The sequence below is a fragment of the Sebastes umbrosus genome, chromosome 2, assembly GCF_015220745.1.
Source record: "Sebastes umbrosus isolate fSebUmb1 chromosome 2, fSebUmb1.pri, whole genome shotgun sequence".
Lineage (NCBI taxonomy): Eukaryota > Metazoa > Chordata > Actinopteri > Perciformes > Sebastidae > Sebastes > Sebastes umbrosus.
In genome coordinates, this window is record NC_051270.1 from 33,444,890 (window position 1) to 33,469,139 (window position 24,250).

Here is a 24,250-nt window from a genome sequence, read left to right on the forward strand (position 1 = left end):
GATATAGATTTTTTTTAGGTGAGTCTTTCTTTTAGGTGGCTAAAATACGTTTTGCTGCCGGCCCCGTCCACAGCAGTACAGTAACTTCTGTCTGTTTCTCCAAACTGGGGTCTTGCCGACTGTCATATACTGTAGTTAATACACTAACTATGGATAAGTACCTCATACAACCCCACTTCAAAACACCCAAACTATCCCTTTAAAAATCCATCTGTGATGCAGCCTGAGAGAGAACAGAAAACAGTCTTCTTCCAGCTATCGATGATGTCATGTTTTTAACTCACCATTGCTCTCTCCCTCTCTCTCTTATGTCTGAACAACATTAAGAGATAGATGAAGCCAGCAATTTTAGTTATGATGACAGACAGAGACATGTAAAGCGGCAGTAGGATGGAATAGGCTATAATTTATATTATAATTATTGGGCTAAATTAATGAAACACTATTAGCACAAACTGTAAACAAAGTACTGTATGAAGACAATCTGTAGAGCAGCTGTGTACAGTAGAAGCTGATTCTGCACATTTTGAACTAGTCAAAATAAGAGTGAATCACAGCAGTTGTTGGTTGATGATTTAAAGGCATGTGGAGGGGGTGGATACAGTATCCTGTTCAATATAATGCAATTCAATACAACACCCCCTCAAACCACAGCGCAGTGATCACCAAAGACTTGAGTCAGCACCCGTCTGACGCACAAATTGAATGTTATGAGTTTCACAAACGTTTATTCCAGAGCTGTTGTATTGGATTACACTGCACAGGTGTTCCTTTGATGGTTTCCAGCCTGTGTGTGTGTGTGTGTGTCTCAAGTGTTATTAAAAGACACAAGAGTAAAAACCTGTCATTAGGAAGTTAGTCAGTGAAAGACGACTGTCACGTGTTCTGAGATGTTGATATTGTGACGGGATGAAAAGACGGGCGTCTTCTACAACTTTAACTTTATTATTATCCAGGAGGGAATTTGGTTTGCAGCCAGACGTTAAACTAAAACGTCACAGATGACACTGAACAACATAAAGCTTCATCAATTTAAAAGATAATTCATTTATACGTTTGTTTACCTTGTTGTTATTCCCTTCTTTAACTTATGTTACTCTAAAAAGACATGCAAGACAGCTGAATATTAAACCGTGCGCAGAATTTAAGTAAAGGTCTATAATCTGTTCTCTCAATAAAAGTTAAAAAAGAAGAAGTACTCAGATCCTTTATTTAAGTCAAAGTAGAAATACCCATTAATTAGTTAATTAATTAATTAATGAATAGAATTAAAGTATTAGTAAGTAAGAAGTATAATCAGTATAATCATCATATTATATTATTCTGTTTTATCACTAACAAATACATTTAAGAGCTTTTTAATGTTGTAGTTTGTCAATGTGGAGATCATTTTATATACTTTATGTACTACTGGGCATATTAGTAGTATAGTACTGCATCATATCATATAAGCAGATCATTTATGTACTGTAAAAAGTATCTTATATGTCAAATAAATTTAGTGGAGTTAATATTACAATTTTGACCTCTGAAATGAAGTGGAGTGGAATGTAGCATAAAATAGGAATATTCAAGTAAAGTACATGTGCCTCAAATGTGTACTTAAATACAGTACTTGAGTAAATCAAATCAAGTTAATTTTCAAGAATCATTGATTTTAAAGTGAGATGATGTCACTTTTGAAAGAAGAGATGGTGATATTCCTTTTCATACAAATGAAAAGCTGAGGTTATAAGCCGTAAAACAGACGGTTGCTCAGTTCAGTCTGTATGTCCAGTAGCTTATGTTGGCTAATGTAGGCAACCTTTAGATATTTATTGCTGTGTAATTGTCAGTAATAAGTCAGTTTCTGCCTCTATGTCTCTTGTCTTCTTGTTGCATTACAAGTTAGTATTCACAGTTATCCTGTAATTGGCACTTTTTGCTGCTTTAAATGTTTCTAAAGAAGATGAGGACAAATGGTTGTTTTTCCACAGACTGTGGAACACTGTCTGTGTAACACTGCTCTTCTTTTTGATTTTGTAATATATCCAAAAGAACCCGCTGCACTTCTCAGTGGGGAGGGGAGTGACAGCCGGTGTTGCAGAATATATTTAGTTAAAAATAGTTAAATAAATCTTTTGTTGATAAGAGTTGAATGGAATCAGTTTGATTGTTTGTATGATTTTAGCTCAGCAGAAACTACAACTGCAAAAGAAAAAGATGTCCAACATTTTTCTGCAAAACTTTACCCATATCAGCACTCATAATATATTTGGTTTTATTTTTACCAAACACTGAAGAAGAGGATCGTCCTCTGTCTTCAGCACAGGTAGTGGAGAAAGCAACAGTAATTAACTTGATTTTTGCTGACTTTAGGGTAACATAACAAGAGAAAGGGAGATTCCAGTGATTTTTATTAAACCTCCTCTGGATTAAGGTCTTCATTGTTTAAATCTCTTTCCCAGGAACACAGGAAAATAACATGCATTAGGAAGAACAATTGATAAATGCTTTGAATGCTTCTCTCATTATTAAACCACCAAGAGGCCAGGAAAGATCTTAAGAGTGTTTTATAGCACGGGGACACGACATGAAAGCAGCCATACAAACAACACTGCTGCTTTGATTGAACAATTTAAGAGCCTGACTCACATAGGACCAGTTGTCTGTTTTTTATGGCACGTTGATGATTAATATTATTATTATGGGTGCCTATAGTCTTTGATGCCATATATACTGTATGCCATCTGGCCTAAAACTGAATTTGACCAGACTTTAAGACTCTTTCTCTGCATCTATCATCATTTTCCAACTGCTTTAAAACATAAAAGTACAAGAAATGCAACCAAATCAAAAGTCTACAGTTCCTCCATCAAAATCCAATGCTTGGAAGCAAAGTATTATTATTATTCTTGAAGGTATCCCTGACACTGAGCCCTCTCTTTGTATTGTGTGTCCTTGTAGGAGGAGTACAGGGCCGAGGGCATCACCTGGCACAACATCGACTACATCGACAACACAGGCTGCATCAACCTGATCAGCAAGAAGCCCACAGCGCTGTTCCACCTCCTGGATGAAGAGTGCAAGTGAGTCTTTCAGCCTGTCTGGCTTCCTGTTTGACTAGTTTGTTTCTGTGGAAACTCATTTTATTTTCCTGTGAAGTAAACGGCAGGCGGCCTGATAGCTGAATGGTTAAAACGCAACACCATATAACTGCCATGTCCCTGGTTTGATTCCAGCTGGGGACGTTGGTCTGGAGACCACCTGTCTGTCTTTATACGTCAGCTGTTAGATAAGTTAACGGTAAAAAATGCAAACAAAAAACTCCAATTTTGCATCCATGAGCCGTAAAGCATGAAATGTTTGCTGCAGCTTGACAGTGTTTTCTCTTTGCATAGAACTTTTTATATTAAAATTGAATGAAACATCACCCAACTCTTTCAGCATCTTTCAGCTCCTTGTTTTGGTTTTATGGCACCAAGTGGCAGACAGATCAAGAGACTAGCTGGCCACTCCAAATGCTCCATCTCTGCTGGATATAAGAACTGGCACTTTTTTGTTAACATGTTAGTCTGTTAGCTCGCTGCACAATTAATCGAATATTTATCGTGATCACGATTCCGGCTTTCCACAATTAAATGAACATGATCGACTGAGATATTGACGTTTAAAATGCTCCGCTCATAGAGAACTCCGCTGCATATCAAATCAAACGCTTCCTAAACTAACGGCCAGCCACCAGGGGGCGATCCAGATGTTTTGACTTCACTTTTAGGAATCTGTCATGCTCTCGCGTGTGCACCCACTGCGACTGCAGTCCAGAGTAGCAGAGTAATATACTGTATATTACTCGTTTCAATAGAGAGCAGACGGGCAAAACGAAAATGTACTGAATTCAGGGGAAGAAGAACCTCTTTTTAAGTCTTATTTTGATGCAAAGATTTGCACTTTAACAGGAAAGTTGCACAACATGGAAGTGAAAGCAGTGCTGTGTATATTTAAATGTGAAAGAGCAAAACAAATTTTGTTCCTAAAATAAGTGAATAATCGGGAACTGAACTGAATTGTGATATTTATTTTGGCCATAATCGCACTTCCCTAGTGTAAGATGGAGTAGCCTAGAATGTAAACCCTCTAAACTGCAGAGTAAATTGAATCTTTTCAGGTTCATGACTGTAATGTGACTATTTTCACTAACAGTATTTCCTCCTTTATTCCCCCCTTTCTCCATTTGGACACTGAATCAAAGTCCTCCCACTTGGAAGAGCTAGAAAGCTCTGAGTCTTTGGCTGAGTTTACTTCATAGTTTAGGTTTCACCTCGTTCCAAAAACCCCTGGTGTCTCATTCTTCCGCTCTTCTCTTCCTGTAAGCTGCTGATTTTCTTCAAAATCTCTGGCTCTTGATGTTAAAGGACTGGAAGGAAATCTGAGCCGAGATCGGCTTAAAGTGATAATCCTCAACCTGTGGCGTCACAGGATAAAATGTCAAAACTGGTTACAGATCAGATAACTTGCCACGTTTCCAGCGGTCCACAATAAGTACTGTTGTAGTGACGGGTGGAAAAAATAATGTCTTTAACTCATGATGCTCTTTGTGGATGATGAGATGAGAAGTGTGATTTATACTGCAGCGTTCATGACGTAGCTGAGAGCTTTAAACAAGCGCACCAACCGTGTGATTTCCTCCCTTCTTCATGTGCTTACATATTAAAAACAAATGTAAAAGAACAAATCAAACTCTTCTGTCCTTTATATTCCAGTTTCCCTCAAGCCACCAACCAGACTTTGTTGGATAAGTTCAAGCGGCAGCATGAGGGGAACAGCTACATCGAGTTCCCCGCTGTCATGGAGCCCGCCTTCATCATCCGACACTACGCCGGCAAGGTCAAGTACGGGGTCAAGGTCAGTGTCGTCCTCACTTCCACACCGAGTCACTGAATAGACAGGAAAGGAAGGGAAAGTGGAAAGCTTTGTTTTTGTAGTTTATGGAGCTTTTGTGGAAGGAAGTGTTTGTTTTTCTCACATTCACACACATCATCATCGTCACAACCTTGTCACAGCTAATAATGTAAAAAGATCTGCATTGTTATGCATTATTGATATGTATAACAGACGGTCATGGCTTTCAGTTAAAGCCAGATAATATTCCAGTCTGCTTGTTTTCATGAGGAAAGTTATATTTCCAGGTACACCTGACTGTTTTCAGCTCTATCGCACTTTGTACTCTGGTCAAACACAAACATATCACAGCTGAACGTGAAGACAATGGAGTAGAAGCGCTGCTGGGTCTTTGATTTCAATTAAATTATTTTTTCTTTGAACATCTTTTAATGTGCGGACCCTAGGAAGTTTAACAGAATCTAATGGGGATCCAATAAAATAAACAAATAATACCATTGACTACATTTTTTACATCTCTGTCACACATACACAGGATTTCAGGGAGAAGAACACGGACCACATGCGTCCGGACATCGTAGCTTTACTGAAGAGCAGCAAGAACGCCTTCATCTGCGGGCTGATGGGCATCGACCCGTCGGCCACTTTCCGCTGGGCGGTACTCCGAGCCTACTTCAGGGCCCTGGTGGCTTTCAGAGAGGCTGGGAAGAGACACACGCAGAAGAAGACTGGTGAGCTCTCACACTAATGGAAACTCCACTAATATGCACATTATAGCGGTGAGGCAGATTACGCTCTGATGTAGGAGATAGACGGGGAAATCTTATCTGAGCTTACAATATACAATATATTAATGGATTAAAGCTGGGGTTGGCAGTTTGTTTTTGGCATCATTGGGCAAAAATTCCATAATAACCTTTTAGCATATTTGTAATTCAAGTTTGATAAGTCCGTCTTCCTTTTTTGGGTTAATTTGCAGTGTAGGTAGTCGCTGTCAACGCTGGAATAGCAGCTTTTCCTGCAGGCTTTCACTATCTGAAGGGACGTACATGCGTATCTGCATTTGTTAAACAGCCAATAGAAACGCTCTCTCTCTGAAATGACCTGTGATTGGCCAAAGTCTCCCGTCACTGGATAGATTTTCTAAAGTTTGAAAACAGAGCCATGAGGAGGAGCAGAAGTCTAGTTTTCTCTCAGATTACTTGAATAACAATATGCTAAAAGGTTATTATAGACTTGTTGCACGATGATGCCCAAATAAACCGCCTACCCCAGATTTAAGGCATCTACTGATGTTTAATTTGTGTCTTTATTATTAAGTTGCAGCTGCACAATTTTCAGTGATAGATTATATTAGAATAAATATTAAAAACGATTCAAATTTGTGCTCGCTGTGTCAAAACAGCACTACAAAATCCACAAAGAGGGAAATGACATTGACTTTACTGAATGGCATGTGAGCAGGTACTTTTTAGTTCAGTAAGAATAATAGTAAACTAACAAACTACTAAATTTAGAGAAGAGAATAATGGTTATTTACTTCTCCTTCAGATGAAGACGGCTGAAAAGCATTACCGTTAGCCAACTGCATGAAATTACAAACAGGATTTGTTTCAGTTTTCTTGCCATGCACAGTACTGTTTTGCTCACAGGCCACGCAGTTAGTCCTCTTTGTTCATTATAGTTCGCTTTATCTCCGCCATATGTTCTGTTTCAGTAGTGATTGTTCCGTAGTATGTGTGCGTAGTGCTGCCATGTAGTTACAGTAGCTCTTGCTCTTTGTTTCTCTCAGCTTTGGCTCTCTACGAATGCCTTCTCTTCCCGTAGATAGACCTGATATGCAGTAGATATTGCCATCAGATGTTCTTTCAGCACTGCCGTCGTATGAATCAGACTTGCGCTCTGCACCCTCTTGATCCTTACCACGCATTAAGTTTTACATGTAGATGTTGTTATATGAACATAGAAGTCTTGTATCGTTTGCTCATCCTTAGATATCTTTTAGAAACCTTCTAACTGAACTCTAAAGATATCAGAGTCACCCAAGGGAACCTGTTACATGTCTTCTAAAAACATTTCTGCAAAATGACAGTTGTGTTTCCCACGTGACCTGACGTAGATTTCTGCATGATGACGCTACTACATGTACAGTATATATACATCCTTATAGTCAGTGTATTAATATTACATACAGTCACTTATATGGCGGTCAGCATGCTCCCAGTTTGGAGATGCAGACAGGAGTACCGGCATGGAAGCTAAACAATGTACTGCTGTGGACGTCACGTTAGTTCAGATCTGAAATTCACACAATAAAACAAACAAACCAACCAATCGATGCAGCGGTAGACCAGCAACTCCTGTGTTCTGAGAGGTAAAATTACTGTTTTTGTGAATGGAGTCTGGTCTGGTAGCTTTGAAGACAGCGATATAAAGGCTTCAGTTCCCTGTTGGAAAGGGCTGTCTAATGACGAGGTAAAGCGGTGAAATTATTCTAAATATAACGTACACTTTTACACATTTACACTGATATTGATCTTTTTTAGGTGGCTAAATTCTGTTTTCCTGCTGCTCCCTTCCACAGCCGCTTTACCTCGCCATCAAAAAGCCATTTCCGACGGTGAACTGAAGCCGTTATATCGCTCTCTCAGACTACATTCTCAAAAGCAGTAATTTTACCTCACAGAACGCGGGAGTGTACATTTTCCATTTGAAAAAAAAAAAAAACAGAACAAAACACAAATGGACTCGCCCTTTAAAAATTTTAATGTGCCAAGTCTTTGATTTTTTTTATAAATGATTATGGGCTAAGTTTTATGTTAAATTACCTTTTAAATACCCTCACCTTGTCTAAGAGGACAAGGACTGTCGAAGCAGAAAAACTTCTAGAAGACATTGTATGGAAGTGCCTTTGGGGGGCGAACACCTACTCACAGAACTACAATGACAAACATCCTACTGTAGTTTTGAATGTCAATCATCTTCTCTCCTTAAGTCTTGCACAGGTATCTCTCCAGTAGACGACTGCATCTCTTGATCTCTTCCTCTTCGCTGTCTAATCTGTCATTTCTCTCTCTCTCTCTCTCTTTCCCCCCCTTCTTTTTTCTTGTGTATTTCTTTTCCTCTCTTGTTTTTTTCTTTTGTTTTGCTTCTCCAAGGGCATGATGACACTGCGCCCTGTGCAGTTATGAAAAGTGTGGATAGTTTTAGCTTTCTGCAGCACCCTGTGCATCAGAGAAGCTTAGAGATCCTGCAGAGATGCAAAGAGGAGAAGCACAGTAAGGCTGTCAATACAATAACAACTCCTCCCTACTTTCATGTTAGACCATGACTCTGGGAAACTGTAGGGACGAGGCTGACCAACATCTTCAACTTTACTGCACCGTGCTGCAGCCAAAGTCAAGCCAAAAGAGATCAAAATCATTCAAACTATAAGAGAAAAGTTTTTATTTTTCTGCTTCATGATTTGATTTACAACTCTTATTTTCTATTAGACTAGATGCTTGTTGGTCTCCGCTCCCTCTGTCTCCCTCTTCCCTCTTTCTTATGCACCTGCATGCATTAGTCTTGTCTTGCATGTTGTTCTTGTCTTGCATGCTTCAGCCATTCTGTCACTTACACTGTGCTAGCATGGTTGTAATTGCTCTATCGGCTAATTCTGGTCTGGGGAAACACCTTCTGTTTTGTCACGCAGCTACACGTTCACGTCCAGTCCTGTGTGTCGGGGGGGCAGTGGGTGTAGTTGCTTGTCCACCACAGCACACACGTCTAAAATCAACCAACTCCACCTGTCACTAATACCACATAGACTGGTGATGGTGATAGAAAGACTGAGGGGGTTTAAGACATCACTAACTTGCTCACAAGGCAGCTTTACATGTGGTGCAGAACACACACACACTTCTCCCACAGCAGGTCACGTTTCCTTCATGACACTCAGACTTGTTTGTGTCTTTTTGTTTTGTTTTTTACCACCCTGCAGCTCCTGATGAGAGTGAAAATGTTGTACAAAGTGATGAAACTGAGAACGGTATACTGTTAAAGTCACCCTGATAAAATGCCCCGTAGGCTAACCCCACCTGTAGATGATTTCTCATCACTATTGATTGATTGGTTCAGAGGGAATGCTTGTGTATGCCAGCAGCTTATCACTGCCACTACGCTGTAGTAATGTAACAAAGCAGCTTCAGTTAAACCCGTTCTGCTCAGAGTTTTACTTTTTTAACTTTGTGCTTCACTTTTAAAAAAGTTGCTCTGATGTCCTAAAAAAACAAAAATGTCTGCTTCAAAAAACTGCCATAAAATTATATATTAATAATATGTTCCACCTTGATAGAGTTAAATCTTTTAACCAGATTCAGTCTTGATCATAACTACCACATTTTCAGAGTTGTAATGCCAGTTTGTTTACATAATGCCACTGTTGTATTTTATGAAAATACACAAAAATTTAATTATTTTCTGTATACTAAAGGCTAGGGGGAAAGTGTTTCACTGTCTGGGATATGTCAATGATATTGATAAAATGTGTACAATATATCTGAGTTAAAATTAAACCTATCTAGTAGAAAATTACAATGAAAAATGAAAAAAATACTATAAAATATGTACAATATATCTGAGTTAAAATGAAAGGTGTATAGAAGAAAATTACAATGAAAATAATAAAAACAACATTTGACATGCATTGCCTCAAACACTTAACACAGTTTTAAGCAAACCTACAGTCCAGACTAAACTAAATAAGTCTTCAGTATCATCTTCCATAATTCGACACTAACAAGAGCAACTCACTATTAACCTCACAGACCTTTGTTTCAATATTAAATCATCTGCAGCAGATTATATTTCCAATAAAAGGGCACATAACACTCACTGCAATAACACATGTGGTGTTTTTTTTGCTTGGGAAGGGTTTGAAGGATTTGTGTTTGTCTCTGTGTCTGTTTTGTATGTGTGTGTTTGTTTGTGTATGTGTGTGTGTGTGTGTGAGAGTTTGTAAGTGTGAGTGTGTGTGTGTTTTTGTGTTCTTTCACACAATGCCAACCCGTCTGTTCGTGATCAGGTGTGACAAGAAAGAGTCCGCGTACGCCGCTGTCAGACCTTCAGGGAAGCAACACCATCAACGAGAGCTCACCACGGTAAGAGTCTGCGTTTTCAGATTTGTTGTAACGGTGAGTTTCAGGTTCTTTATAAAGCTTCCCATCACTGTCAGGTCGAGTCGGGAGAGTTTTCAAGAAATGGAGAAATAAATTACGGCTATATTAGAATCAGAATCTGGTTTATTGCCAAGTAGGTTTACACATACAAAGAATTTGCTTTGGTGTATTGGTGCATAACCTAAAAATAGTAAGAGAAAATTAAATAAAAAATAAAAGTAAGTACAAAAATCAAGAAACATAAATATAGAATAGAAGAAAATTACAAAATAAATATGAAAAATACTACATAAGTATGTACAATATATCTGAATTAAAATGAAAGCTGAAAAAGCAAAGCAAAATTGACCGAGGAATGTGCACAGATTCACAGTATTACTTACATGAGGAAATGGATGCACATTTCAAAGGCACATCCTCCTGATGACTGCATTCATAAACTACTACAGATATGAACACAACGTGTCACCTGAGGACAAAATACTTTGTTGACACACCTGACAATGTAATGCAGTCTAACACCACAAACTACAGGCTCAAAAGTTACCATAAAGTTAAACCATTACTGCTCTCAACAAAAACTGCAATATTACAAGCTTAATAAATGTCAGATTATAAGGCACACTTGTTTATATTATTTTGTCCATCCCCTGTATATTTATTCATGTCGTGGCACAGTGAAGGAAAATTAGCCTTTTCCACCACTTCTACTCGTGCAAATAGTGTGTCAGATACAAGCTGAATATGAAAATATCGGGTAGGAATCACCAAAGGCCCCACGATACGATATTATCACAATACTTAAGTCACAAAACGATCCTATTGTGATTTTAAACATTTTGCAACATGTTGAGTATTGCGATAAATTGTAGTGCGATATATTGCGATTTATTACCTTTTATCAGCTGCAAATTATGCAGTTTGTCAACATCTGTTTTTTTGTTTTCTAATGAGATACAGTTTTCACTCTGTTCATCTCAGAGTTTTCATTCACATATCTTGAGGTCAGAGGTCAAGGGACCTCTTTGAACTAGCAACCAGTCGCTATTCTAAGAGATTAATGGTTTATGTAATAAAAGATAGAAACTTGACGTCCATGTATCGATACAATATTGCCATGCAAAAATATCACGATACTATGCTGTATAAAGTTTTAATCAATTAATATTAATCTAATATTAAAGATGATATATTACTTACATATTTCTCTCATATCTCCATAGTATTTGTAAATAAATTCCCTTTTTTATTTTCCGTTTTGTCTATTGCTTATTTGTATTATTTACTCTTCATATTGCTTCTTTTTTTAACAAAACAAGACAAGAAAAATAGATGATATAAGACAAAAATATATTTATTTTTATTTATATAAACAATCGATTTACACAGATTCAGTTGAGCAGTACTGGGTAGAATTAAGTTATTGTAAATCTTTTTGTTTCTTTGTTTTTTTCCCCGGCTTTTTATGCCTTTATTAGTCAACAGTAAAAAGGGGAAATGAGGGGAGAGAGAGATGGGGAACGACCTGCAACAAAGGTCCTCGGTTGGACTCAAACCAGTAACGTTGTGGTTCATATTGTTGCTGTTTTCCCCTCTAGGCCTCTGGACGTCTCATAAACTTAGTAATTGATCTTACATACATAGTACAGAGAGCACTGGTCATTGTCAACAAACCCCTTAATACCATTCTTGCAGATGCTCTGTCATACTTAAAATAAAGACATGCCTTTTAAAGCAAAAAAAGAGTGATGACTGTGCTGTGACCCTGAGCGTTGCTCTCATACCGCCCCACTGAGACCCCGGTCCACCACCTCCTCTAATTAGCTGTGGACCGTGAGATTAGCGACCGGTGGCACTGAGCGGCTCGTACAAGACGGCTTTTGTTACACGGGAGCTCAGTCTGGGGCTGTTAAAATCCCCCCTTAATGTGATTTGCAACCTTCTGCCCTCCCTCTCTGTCTCTTTTCTCTCACTCACACACACTCATCCTCCACACACTAGGAGAGCACTAAAACCTGCGCAGCTGCTTCCTCCGTGATGTAAAGTCAGAGCTATGCGTTGGAGAGGGGAGTGATAAATATTAAGTCCCTGCAGGGTGCTTGACTGCTGGATGGAGCAGCGGACAGTGCAGTGCTTTATGGGACTCTCAGAGAGACTATGGAGATAAACAGTCACAAGGAGCATATTGTACCATCACCATTTACTGAGATAGACGATCAACTGGGGAGTACATGTAATTCTCTCTCAGCTTCTTTATATGGTAAGCCAGATGCAAACTCAAGATTTGTGCTTATTCTTTAGTACACATTGTGGCATCAAACATTATTTTCTGATTTGGTCATTCACCTGAATAAACACTTAAGCATAGATAGAGTATAAACCCATAAGCCTTGTGGATCTTCTGCCGTAACTTATAATGTTGTAATGTACTGCAGGCTAGTAGTACAAATCATATGTATCTGTACGACTCCTCTGGGACTGTCGAGAAGGACCCCAGACTGTGATGGGGATAGTGGAGCAGTGCACTACATCCTCTGGGTCTCCTCCGTTGCCTCCATAGAGAGAAACACTAATGTGAAAGCCAGTCATACCTCTGTTGTGTATTTTTACACCTGGTTTCTATTTGCATCCATGATGTATTTCAAATTCAACACACGGTATTTTGAGGTTTAACCGAAAAGAAAGTTATAGCAAGATTAAGCAGTTATTATTTATTATTTTGAAACTCAGCTTTATTGTCCGTACGAACGTTATACGCACAAATCTGTGATTCATCGATATTTTCTTACCTCAATTGTTCGTGCTCTGCAATCAAATTTTTACCTCAGACCATGTGTACACACGAATTATGAAGGCCTGGCTGTCTTTAAAATGCGTAGCATATTAAAACCACATTCATTAAAAAAGGCTTTAGTAGACAACAATATTTAAAACTGTTCATTTATTAATGCATTGGCCAAATGTATTTGTGTAATTGACGCACTTTCATCCTCACCAATTAATGTCATCATTAAAATATTCAGCCATAAAAACCGAGTGCCCCAGTCGTATCTTCCAATGGAGTATATGAGAATGTCCATATTGAAAATGTAACAGATTTGATTTTCATTGTTTTTATTGACTTAATGATCGGCTACTCCACCGATTTCTAGTGCCATGAAATTGTGCATATGTAGCCAATGTTCAGTCGTGAAATTATTGTGCCTTTTTGCTTTAGGGGCTATGGCGGCTACAATGATTCTGATTCACTAATATGTAAATGAGTTAGTAAGAACAAATTAATAAATTAATCCCACAGCTATAATCTCATTCTGAATAGTGATTGTTGGTACCTCAGTTGCCTTTTCTCCTCTCTCGTCCTCTCCTCTGGACCAAAATAGTTCAGACTGGTTAATGGTTTCAACCAGGACCTGACCGCCCGTGTTTTTGTTTGTCTTCTGGGGCAGGTGGTTCGGTTTCACCTTGAGGCCTCTGAGGTTTAAAACCTCTGAGGCTTCAGTAAACTGTGTCAAGTCATGTGTGAGATGAATTCCTCTCTCTCCGAGGGAGAAAAACATGGAAGCTTACTGCCCCTGCTGGTGACATTCCTTCTGGGGAAAAATATCCCCTTTACAGATACAAAATACAATGCACTGTTTGATGCTTTTTTATATTATACACAAGTTGTCCCTCAGAGTGCTGAGCTTTTGGTATTAGTTTTTGTCTTTGTTAAGTACTGTCTCATTACTGTGGCTAAATCTCTGTTAACAATGTGTTAGTAAAGAGACACCATGTGTTAACAATAACATGGGGCTCTTGGATATGATTAAAACGTCATTTCTCTGTTGGAACAAATCAAATTGTGGTTGAAAGACCAGGCTGACAATACTTAGAAAAAGTGAAGATACAGTATTAGAGCTGGAAAAACATCTGTATATTGTAGGATTGTGACCAACACTGAATATGAATCCTGTGTCAGCTCTAAGTGTGACATAAAAACAGTAAAACCGATCACAAGTAGACATATATTGTTGTTTTTCCAGGATGCTCTGGAAGTCTGAACTAATCGGCCGTTGGCTCTGTATTGACTGTGTGTTAAAGATGTGATTATTTTTGCTATTTAACACATCGTATCAATGTGAAATGTGTATCTTCTACAAGATTGAATGACTGTTGAAATGAATTCAGGAAAACTAACAAAAAACGATATCTTAATAATCTATAGATCTATTATTATATTTATCAAGATATCTATGTAGTTTGGTTTGCTTCAAAAGTGTCTAGTGTAATATAAATGTTCCTAGACTAAGATAAACATGATGTATGAAGTTTGGATTCTTATATATATTAATCGGTCTGTGTGTGTGTGTTTTGTCCAAAGGAGTTCTCCAGGCCTCGGCTGGAACGGGCGCGTGGGTCGACAGAGCCGCTTGTCCTGCACCGGCGCCACCACAGAAGAAGACGGCATCTTTGTCAACTCTGCCAGCAGCAAACTCCTCGAGAGAGCTCACGACATCCTCATGTCAGTAACAAGACGCATCCGCAGTCACCAGAATGCTTTAAACTCCCCTTTAACACGGATTTTGAGATCATATAGCACCTTTTGTCTAAATATTTCATTTTTTTTGTGCTCTCTTCCTGATTGTAAATTGCAAATCTATTTTCATCATCATTTACTTCTAGTGTTATTTATTATGTTGGTCAGCAGTTTTGCCTCGAAGCCGAGAGACATCCTTAAAACTGAAAGACTTGAGTTCAAACTTAGTGTCAGCAAACATCTGCCCTGCCTCGTGTCCCTCAGTGATCACTACATTCCTACCAGCTCCGAGGGTGCTGTTCTGCAGCTGACCCTGACCTCTGACCTCCCTCTGGAGGGGAGCAAGTGAACAGAGAATTTCCCCCCCGGGGGATGAATAAAGTTCCACTTTACTGACAGGAATATGACCAGCTAGAATTTCTGCAATTAATTAAGTGCTTTGTTGACCTTTTACCTGACAGTAAAAAACACCCTCTCACCTGTTGAGTTAAAGAACAAAAAGAGGGAGTTTGTTGCTCGGTGCTCAGAATAGATTTTACTAACTTTTCTGTTTTCGTTTTTCATAAACAGGAGGAACAAAAACTACAAATCTAAGCCAGTGCTTCCAAAGGTACAGTCCAGGATATTTTTAATTTAGCTTAATTAAAAGGCATAGATTTTAATGTATTGTTACATTATCAACATTATCAGCTAACTCTGGCTTCACACCTGCAGCATTTACTGAACGTCAAGTCCCTGAAGTACCTGAGCAACCTCACGCTTCACGACCGCATCACCAAGTCGCTGCTTCACCTCCACAAGAAGAAGAAGCCACCCAGTATCAGCGCACAGTTCCAGGTCAGTCACACACACACACACACACACACACAGTAGCATACTGCAGAGCTCAATGCTCTCACCGTAAAAATAACACGATTAGCCGGAGCTGCACCGAGGAATCTCCCTGCAACTGTGGATATGATAAAAACAAGGAGTGTCCTTTTACAACTGGCTGTGGATGGAAACATCCCTCCGTTTCTCTCCCTGGCTGCCCCACGGCCTTCAACGTCCACTGTCTCATCCCTGTGTTTGTCCATAATATGTGTGAAATCTATTACGTAGTTCACACACACACCCAAAAGTCTTAAATGTATGACATCATGTCTGGGAATTTAAGACAAAATAAATGTCTCATAAAAAAAGACTTTTGATTTGGTGAGAAAGTAGAACGTTTTCCTTTTCTCTGACGCACTCTTTTGAGATTCATCCCTAATGCTCCCTTAGTAGGAATGAGCTTATTCCTACCATTTAAAGGGATGGTTTGGGTGTTTTGAAGTGGGGTTGTATGAGGTACTTATCCATAGTCAGTGTGTTACCTACAGTAGATGACGGTCGGCACGCCCCTAGCTTGGAGAAGCAGACAGGAGTACCGACACGGGAGCAAAGCAATGTACTGCTGTGGACGGGGACACTGGCAAAACGTATTTTAGCCACCTAAAAGAAAGACTCACCTAAAAAAATCTTTATCAGTTTAAGTGTACACTATAATTTGAATATTTTTGGCAATTTACCTTGTCATGAGACAGCTATACAGTCTATATTTCCAACAGGGAACTGAGGCGATTATCTATGCTCTTGCCAAAGCAACCAGACTCCATTGAAAAAAAACTGTGATTTTATCTTGCATAACACAGGAGTTGCTGGTCTAACGCTGCCTTGATCGGTTAGTTTGTTTTTGTTATTGTGTGACTTTGGTTAGTTCTAATTCACCAAAGTCACACAATAGCACAAACAAACTAACCGATCTAGGCAGCAGCAGTCCAGCAACCGCTGTGTTCTGCAAGGTAAAATTACTGTTTTTTTCAATGGAGTCTGGTGGATAATCTATGCTCTCGCCAAAGCAAACGGCTTCAGCTCCCCATCAAAAAGGGCTGTCTGACAGCAAGGTAAAGTGGTGAAAATATTTTCTAAATATAGCGTACACTTAAACTGATATTGATTATTTTAGGTTAGTCTTTCTTTTAGGTGTCTAAAATACGTTTTGCTGCCGGCCCCGTCCACAGCAGTACATTACTTTGCTCCCGTACAGTAACTCCTGTCTGTTTCTCCAAACTGGAGGCGTGCCGACTGTCATCTACTGCAGGTAATACACTGACTATGGATAAGTACCTCATACAACCCCACTTCAAAACACCCAAACTTACCCTTTAAACTGCTGAAAACAAAGAGGAAACCTGTAAATGTAGGTTCTCTGCTCTTTGTTTTTGCATTTGATTACAGCATTTGATTTTCTTTTTAAGGACTTCCCCAAAAGTGACATAAATGACTGACACCTACCGTTAACATTCAGAATAATTTGGTTTTCTTTAGGGCAAAACTGTCTCTCATACGCAGCTGCTAACCCAAACCAGCTCAGAATCAAACTTATTATTCTCTTGCTGACGTCTTTGAGCGTGAACTCTGTGCTCCGGCTGTTGGAGGTAGAGATGAGTGCTGAGGTCTCTCTGGCAGGCAGCCCTGGCCCCAGTGTGTGGATGACTTCACTTCCCACATCCTGTGCTGCGCTGATTGCTTTAATCTCCCATGGAGGAGGAGGAGGAGACTGAATTCCTCCTGCCACTGAATTATCACACACACATGCTGCTGACACACATGTGCATTTGTTTACACACACTCAAGAATTGCACATGGAAATATACCACACGTGTTTTCTTTTTTTCTGCAGAACCACATGCTTACGTGGACATATTGCTTGTATTTATGATCCCAGGCAGCAAAAAGTTTGACCTACAGAGCCACCTGACTTCTGCCTGTCAAACAACATACAGCACATACAGCAGTGTGCCTCCACATGTGCCTTTATATTCTGTACTTTGTGTTCAATCTGACCTTGTGTGTTTGTGTGTCTCTTTTTGCAGGCCTCCCTCACTAAGCTAATGGAGACTCTGGGTCAGTCAGAGCCTTATTTTGTCAAGTGCATCCGTTCCAATGCTGAAAAGGTACAGTGTGCTCTCTCCAGACTGCAGCCACGTTCACTGTTTGGGTTTAGTTTTCAAAGCATTTTTCATTTCCTTTTGAAGTTTGAGCGTTTCTAAAGCTGTTTATCATTTCCCTCTCTTCTCCTCCGTAACCTCCGTTGCTTTTCCTTTTTCTGTCACTTTCTCCTCTCCTCTCCTTGATTATCTTTTTTTCCTCTTTCTCAGCTGCCCTTAAGGTTTAATGATAACCTGGTGCTGAGGCAGCTGCGTTACACAGGTATGCTGGAGACCGTGCGCATCCGACAGTCGGGCTACAACTTCAAGTACAGCTTCAAGGTAACACACACATATTTACACCCTGTACACATCTAATCATTTAATCATTATTAGTCCAGATTTTCTTAGCTGTCACTTACATGACTTTATATTTAATGCAGTAAATTAGAGAGAGATAAACAAATACAGTACACATGTGAAGTTTATTTCACAAGAATTTGGGCGTGTTTGTCACTTAGTAAGTAGTCAGTGGTAGAATGAAAGCAAATTCACTCAAGCACTTTTGCACAATACATTTTACACTTTTGAGATACATTACTTGCACATTACTTGAGCACTTCCATTTTATGCTACTGTATACTTTTATTCTACTAGATTTAAAAAGGAAACAATGCACTTTTTACTCCAGTACATTTATTTGAAAGTTATAATTACTAGATACATTTGCAGATTAAGAAATTACACACAGAACATGTCATCTATTTATAAAAATGATGCATTGTTACAGATTAACTCCCAACTGTATCTGAATAATTGAAATGACCTCTTGCTTTTGACCAGCTACAACATTAGAACACTAGTTACATTTTAATGCATTAGTAATAAAGTAAATAAATACATAGATACAATAAATAGCACTTACTGCATTATAAATACTTTAACTTTTGATACTTTAAGTACTTTTTGCTGACAATACTTCCGTACTTTACTTAATTACTTTGTAATGGAGGATTTTTAAAATGCGGTATTGCTACTTTTAGTTGAAGGTGGCATGTGTAGGATTTGGCAGCATCTAGTGGTGAGGTTGCAAAATGGAACCAAATTAAACTTCTTCCGTGTGCCAAGCGTGTAGGAGAACTACGGTGGCCGACACAAATACGTGAAAACGCGAAAGGCTCTCTCTAGAGCCAGTGTTTGCTTTATCCGTTCTGGGCTTCTGTAGAAACATGGAGGACTCCGTGAAGAGGACCCGCTCCCTATGTAGATATATACAGCTCATTCCAAGCCAATGAAAACACAATGATTCTTATTTTCAGATGATTATACACAAATAAAACATAATCATTAATGTTATATTCCATTTCTGTCAATAGAGACCCCTAAATGTTACACACTGCTCCTTTTAAGTATTTGAATACTTCATCCACTACTGATAGTATTGATACATAATAAGTAAATTATAATACATACTGAATTACATACAGTAAAATGATGAAAAGAAAGAAATGTGCAAAATCACAGCAGCCGATGGAAAGATATCTGGACTTTATTTGGTCAAACTCCAAAATAATACTGGATTCTCCACATCCCATAATTAAATTAATACTGTAGCATCTTTTCATTAGACCCTCCATGTCTGCTAAATGCCTACATTTTACACTCAACAGCCCCAATTTGCAACGCAGATTTTTGTTTAAAAATAGTCTTCCAGAGCCACAGAAGACATCATATGATAGTTTTCACAGGCTGAGTAATACTAAACATGACTAGTGAACTGACCTTTATGTGTAAAATCCCCTATAAATCATGTTGGAAATTCTAGACAAAGAATAGTGGATGAAGTTGGTCTGTTATAACTCTCAGGATAATATGAGTATCATGTTCATCATGAAGCAAACTCTCGATAAGCCAAATGGTAAAAGGAGTTCAGCAGCAGATCACATGAACATGTTCCCTCTGAGCCAGAACACTGATGCTCCATCAATCTCAACGCTCACGACCCGAAACTTAAACGACATGACGGTTTTCACGAGTCGAGGTGCCAGCGATGAATTCATCTCCAGGAAACATGTCGCTGGTGTTTGAGCCGCGGTTCATTGTGTGTTGTGTCAAGAGGGAATTATGGGGGGCGTGAGGTGGCAGCCATCTTAACCACACTGGCTCTCGTAAGAATGATGTCAGCCTTGTGAGAAACACTGTATGACTAATACAGCAGATCAGGTTTTAAAGCTGATTGGAAGTGAGACAGAAAACGTTTGGGAGCGGCTCACTCCCACTCCCAGTTCTCTCTTCCATTAGTTTCCATTCTGTGGTCTTGAATGTTCATCTGTGCCAGTCATCACGTCACGCCAAGGTTTTAGGCAAAGATTAAGTCACTGTGGTAGTTTATTAAGGAGTTACTTCACCAAATCACATAAAATAAAATGGGCTTAAAATCTACTGTAGCCGTGCAGATAGTTAGGGTTTTATTAGCTGTTTCTCTGAGACTCCTGCTGCCTCACAAATACAATCAAGAATAATAGAATTACATTTATGGCCCTCAAAGCATCAAAATGAGTCATTTCAGTCATTTTAACAGCACTGACTCCAGAAACTGACCCAGTTACTCAGGGTATTACACAGACCTCACTGTGGACAGTTTCACTGTTTTTCAACTTGTCTAGAAAATATCAGTGGAGGAAAGTAACTAAGTATATTCATTAAGTACTGCACTTATGCATAATGTTGAGGTAGCTGTACTTTACTTAACCCTAAGAGACCCACATAGACCTGTTTTTATCTTTTTTTTAGGGGGTGACAGGGGGTTTTTAGGGGGAAATAGCAGTAACATCACGGCCCCCAGATATGATTTCATTATTTACAGTTTTTTTAATTTTCTACAGATATTGCGAAAATATCGTTATCATGAATTCTCTTGGCCACGATAATCTGTTAGCGAAAATCTGATATCGTTTCAGCCCTACTTTGATAACGCATTTTATTCAATGGCATCTTTCATGGCACTCGAGGTCTCTTTACATCACATCAAATCTGTAATGAAACATAAAATAAACAGCAAGCGCCAGTAATAAAACATAAATCAAATTAACATATATAATACACATATAATAGGCAGTAGAGAAAATCAACAGTGAGTTGAAAGCACTAAAAATAAGATGGAGATTGTTGAAGTTGAAGTGAATGTGCTGTTGTGTGGGGGGGGGAATACTTTGAATACTTAAAAGTCAATTTAGGTGATTTACTTTTGTACTTTTACTAAAGTAAGATTTTGAATGCAGAACTTTTACTTGTATTTTTACATTGTTGTACTGGTACTTCTTCCACCACTACTGAAAAATAGATCCCATTAAAAACACTCTATGTAACAATTTACACGTATTAATTGCTTGTATTGCCAATGTTTGAATAGAATGTAATGTAACTTAAAAGACGAGACCATTCCCGACTTGGTTGCTTATAACAGCCTGTGGACTGATTTCTATGTAAAGTACTCAGGACGATTTTGCTTCGTAACATTAACTGAGGAAGTCATTTGCAAATGGCGAGCTAGTTAGTATCATGGAGATTGGACATTACAGATAGTAACGGTGATATATGATTGTAATGTCACGTCACTGTTTTGGCCACTGCAGTTCACCTAACAGCCACCGCTGACATTAATCACAAGGATTTTCTGAAAGTTACATATAGTACCTTAAACACTAAAACTAAGAACTGATATTAAAATGACACTATATATATATTTAGTTATTTTTGTGGACTGACCTTAAATTCTACAGTGCCAAACTCATAAAACTGTAACTATTTCGATGAGCTCACTCAGATGATTTCAGCATCAGACATCTTCATCATTCCCCCCAAACATATTTAGTGCTGCGGTCAGCACTAATGAGAAATATCTTGGGCATGGTATCACTGTGGACGACTGGACTCCTCAGAACAGAGCCTCTCCATTGTCTTCAGGTCTCTGAAGCACTCCCCATGCTTGTAATTGTATAAACACAGCATCTGTTTCCCTATCCACCCAGCTGCAGCAACAGAGTCTATTGAATTCAGACAATGGGCCTCAGTTTGAAGAGTGGGAGTTCAGCATATTTATGCCATGATGTTTGATCCCCTGCAAATAGACTTTTACCTGAAACCACATGGACCTTCACAGATTTTTTGGGTTTCTTTTGCTCAAGAGATGCTGCTCGTCAAGACTTATATTTCTCTAATTCAGGGCCACAGTGTTGTACGTCCCTAACCGATTAATCCGGTAATGAAATCAGTGTTAGAAAAACAGAACAAATACATATTGCTGGACAAATTGTGTGCACATGACACCAACTTAAAGGAACACCGTGTAACATTTTGGGGGATCTACTGTGTCTACAGTAGCAAAGGACGGACAAACCTAACAATGACTTTAGACAGAGCCTTTTAATGTTTTTACGTTATCCTGAAGGCCGCAGTAGTTCTCTTGTGAAACTGCAGTAACGTGAGCAGCAGAGTGCAAAATCGTGGTACCGCCAACCGCCGTCTGACTTCTGTTGCTCCTAAAGTAGTGTTATTATGGTAAGGATGGCCTCTGAGCGAGGTGAACGGCGTTACCACGGTTTTGCACTCGGCGGCTCACGTAACCGCAGTCTTGGGAAGGGAGGAGTGAGCGGCGGGGTACTCAGTTGGTTGCAATCTGCAACCACACCACTAGATGTCGCCAAATCCTACACACTGTACCTTTAATACCCAGAACAGACACATATGGGATAATATAAAGGGAGTCGGTAGTTATTGCAAAATAATAAAACCCCAAACAAGGTGAGCAGTTCATGGAGGGGTCTTTTGCAATAATGACCCACTCGCTGTACATTTTACCGCTTATTACACAGCTACTTATTAAAGAAATCAATAATTTGACACAAAATATTGATTTAAAAATGTTTTTGTTTTTTTTTTTTTTTTAAAAAGGATTTTATTGCTACTGCTAAAAAAATAGTCCTCTTGTTGTGTACAGAAATCAGAACCGCATCCATAGCAGCGGTCTGCCATAAAGAAATAACAGACCAGTAGAATGCCGTAATGGGACAAATCAAAATTGAGTATTCAGTAAAGCTGTGTAATGATGTAGGATAATAAACATGCAATATTTCTCGTTAACACCTTTCCTTGTTCTCTTGATAGGATTTTGTCCATCACTTCAGTGTGCTGCTCCAAGAAGGCACCAGGGCCACCAGAGAGGGCATCCAGCAGAGTCTGGACCAGCTAGACATGGAACCAGACGGGTACCAAGTGGGAAAGACAATGGTATTTACCCCTCCCCTCTCCTTTCTCCTTTCCGCTTCAGCTGATTATAAAACAGTAAAAAAAGCATGATGCGACATCTGCTTTGAAGATGGCACATTATCGCTGTCTGTTAAACATCCTCTTCTGTGTTTCTCATTACAAATGAATGTTGCACAGTTGAGCTTCAGTCAGCTCTCAGAAGTTTAGATATAATTGATGGTCCCAAAGTTTCCATCAATACCAAAACCACCAAGCAAAGTGACAGTTAATTCTGCATAAACTGATATAATATCTGATTAATATGTAATGTGATCTAGAGGTGCAGACATAAAAAATAAAAACTGGTGTCTAGTTTTGAATATTTCACACAGTCAAAGTTTGAGCTTCAGGTAACTTTTGGAACCGACTGAACAACAATACAAGGTATACTGTATATAGAAAAAATGTTTTTACTACTTCTACTTCAGCAGGAACTTAAGAAGAATATCAGGGTTCAATAAGTTACTTAATACTTACTTTAATAAGTCACAATGTATAATCCAGATGTAAAATGAAAATGTAGAGCAAAACAGTGGTTTAGTGGTTTTCTTCTGTTTCTTCTGTTCTGTTTGTTTGGTGACATTGGCGAAAATAAATATGTTTTGGTTCATTATACTGTGTGTTATTATGTGTTTTGTGTTATGTTATAATGTATGTTGAGGCAGTGAGGAATCTGGAAAATGCCCGTCCAAGAACCAAAACTGATTCACTCAAAATAATGTGGGGGTTTTAAATTACTCAGACTCGGTTAGTTTATTAAACCGTCGAATTACAGAAACTATAAATAGAGTCCTAGACAAAGGGAAAGGATCGTGTTGAGGATAACCTCATATTAGCTGAAAGCATCCTCCCTCTGGAGAAAAGGATGTAATGAAGACAGTGGCCCATATTTGGTGAAGGGTAAGAATGAGGCATGATGGGATACTGTCTATATAATTAGAGGATCATACCTGACATACTTGTGACCATGTGTCCAGCCAGAGATCTCTGTGGTTTGCGTGTGTGTGTGAGTGGAGCTTTTTGAAAGAGTGTGTGTGTATATTTCTTTGTGCGCGGCCAGACAACCCCGTCCTTCATTACTGACCCCATCGTGGTATCCTCCCCTCAGGTGTTCCTGCGAGAGGCTGAGCGCCAGCGGCTACAGGCAGTCCTCCACACTGAGGTTCTCAGACGCATCGTCACACTGCAGCGGCGATTCAGAGCCCGGCTGGAGAGGAAGCAGTTTGTCAGAATGAGAGAAGCGGCGATCTGCATCCAGGTACAGTACAGTGCTTTACAGACTCTTCCTTCTGTTTGATTTAAATCTCTTTTTATTGTTTTGGTATATGCTCCTGAGAGTTGTGGCTTCTCTTTGTATTATTGCTTATTGACTTTCAGTGGAATTGTAATTCATAATATGATCACATCATGTTATAGTTTTGCAAAATTCTGTTGTA

The 24,250-nt window shown here is 39.0% G+C and overlaps 1 protein-coding gene across 8 annotated transcripts in view; it reads left to right on the forward strand.

Annotated features, from left to right (window-relative positions):
* Positions 1–24,250, forward strand: part of myo9aa (myosin IXAa) — a 133,917-nt gene that overhangs the window by 89,821 nt on the left and 19,846 nt on the right. For 7 of the 8 annotated variants that reach the window (XM_037793190.1, XM_037793198.1, XM_037793205.1 and 4 more), the window contains 12 exons: positions 2,947–3,068; positions 4,743–4,884; positions 5,417–5,612; positions 8,040–8,159; positions 9,947–10,022; positions 14,401–14,541; positions 15,127–15,166; positions 15,271–15,393; positions 17,454–17,534; positions 17,739–17,849; positions 22,674–22,796; positions 23,923–24,072. In XM_037793190.1, the coding sequence (XP_037649118.1) occupies positions 2,947–3,068; positions 4,743–4,884; positions 5,417–5,612; positions 8,040–8,159; positions 9,947–10,022; positions 14,401–14,541; positions 15,127–15,166; positions 15,271–15,393; positions 17,454–17,534; positions 17,739–17,849; positions 22,674–22,796; positions 23,923–24,072 (1,425 nt within the window). The remainder of the gene's footprint in view (positions 1–2,946; positions 3,069–4,742; positions 4,885–5,416; positions 5,613–8,039; positions 8,160–9,946; positions 10,023–14,400; positions 14,542–15,126; positions 15,167–15,270; positions 15,394–17,453; positions 17,535–17,738; positions 17,850–22,673; positions 22,797–23,922; positions 24,073–24,250) is intronic. The other variant, XM_037793239.1, reaches the window with a different exon arrangement.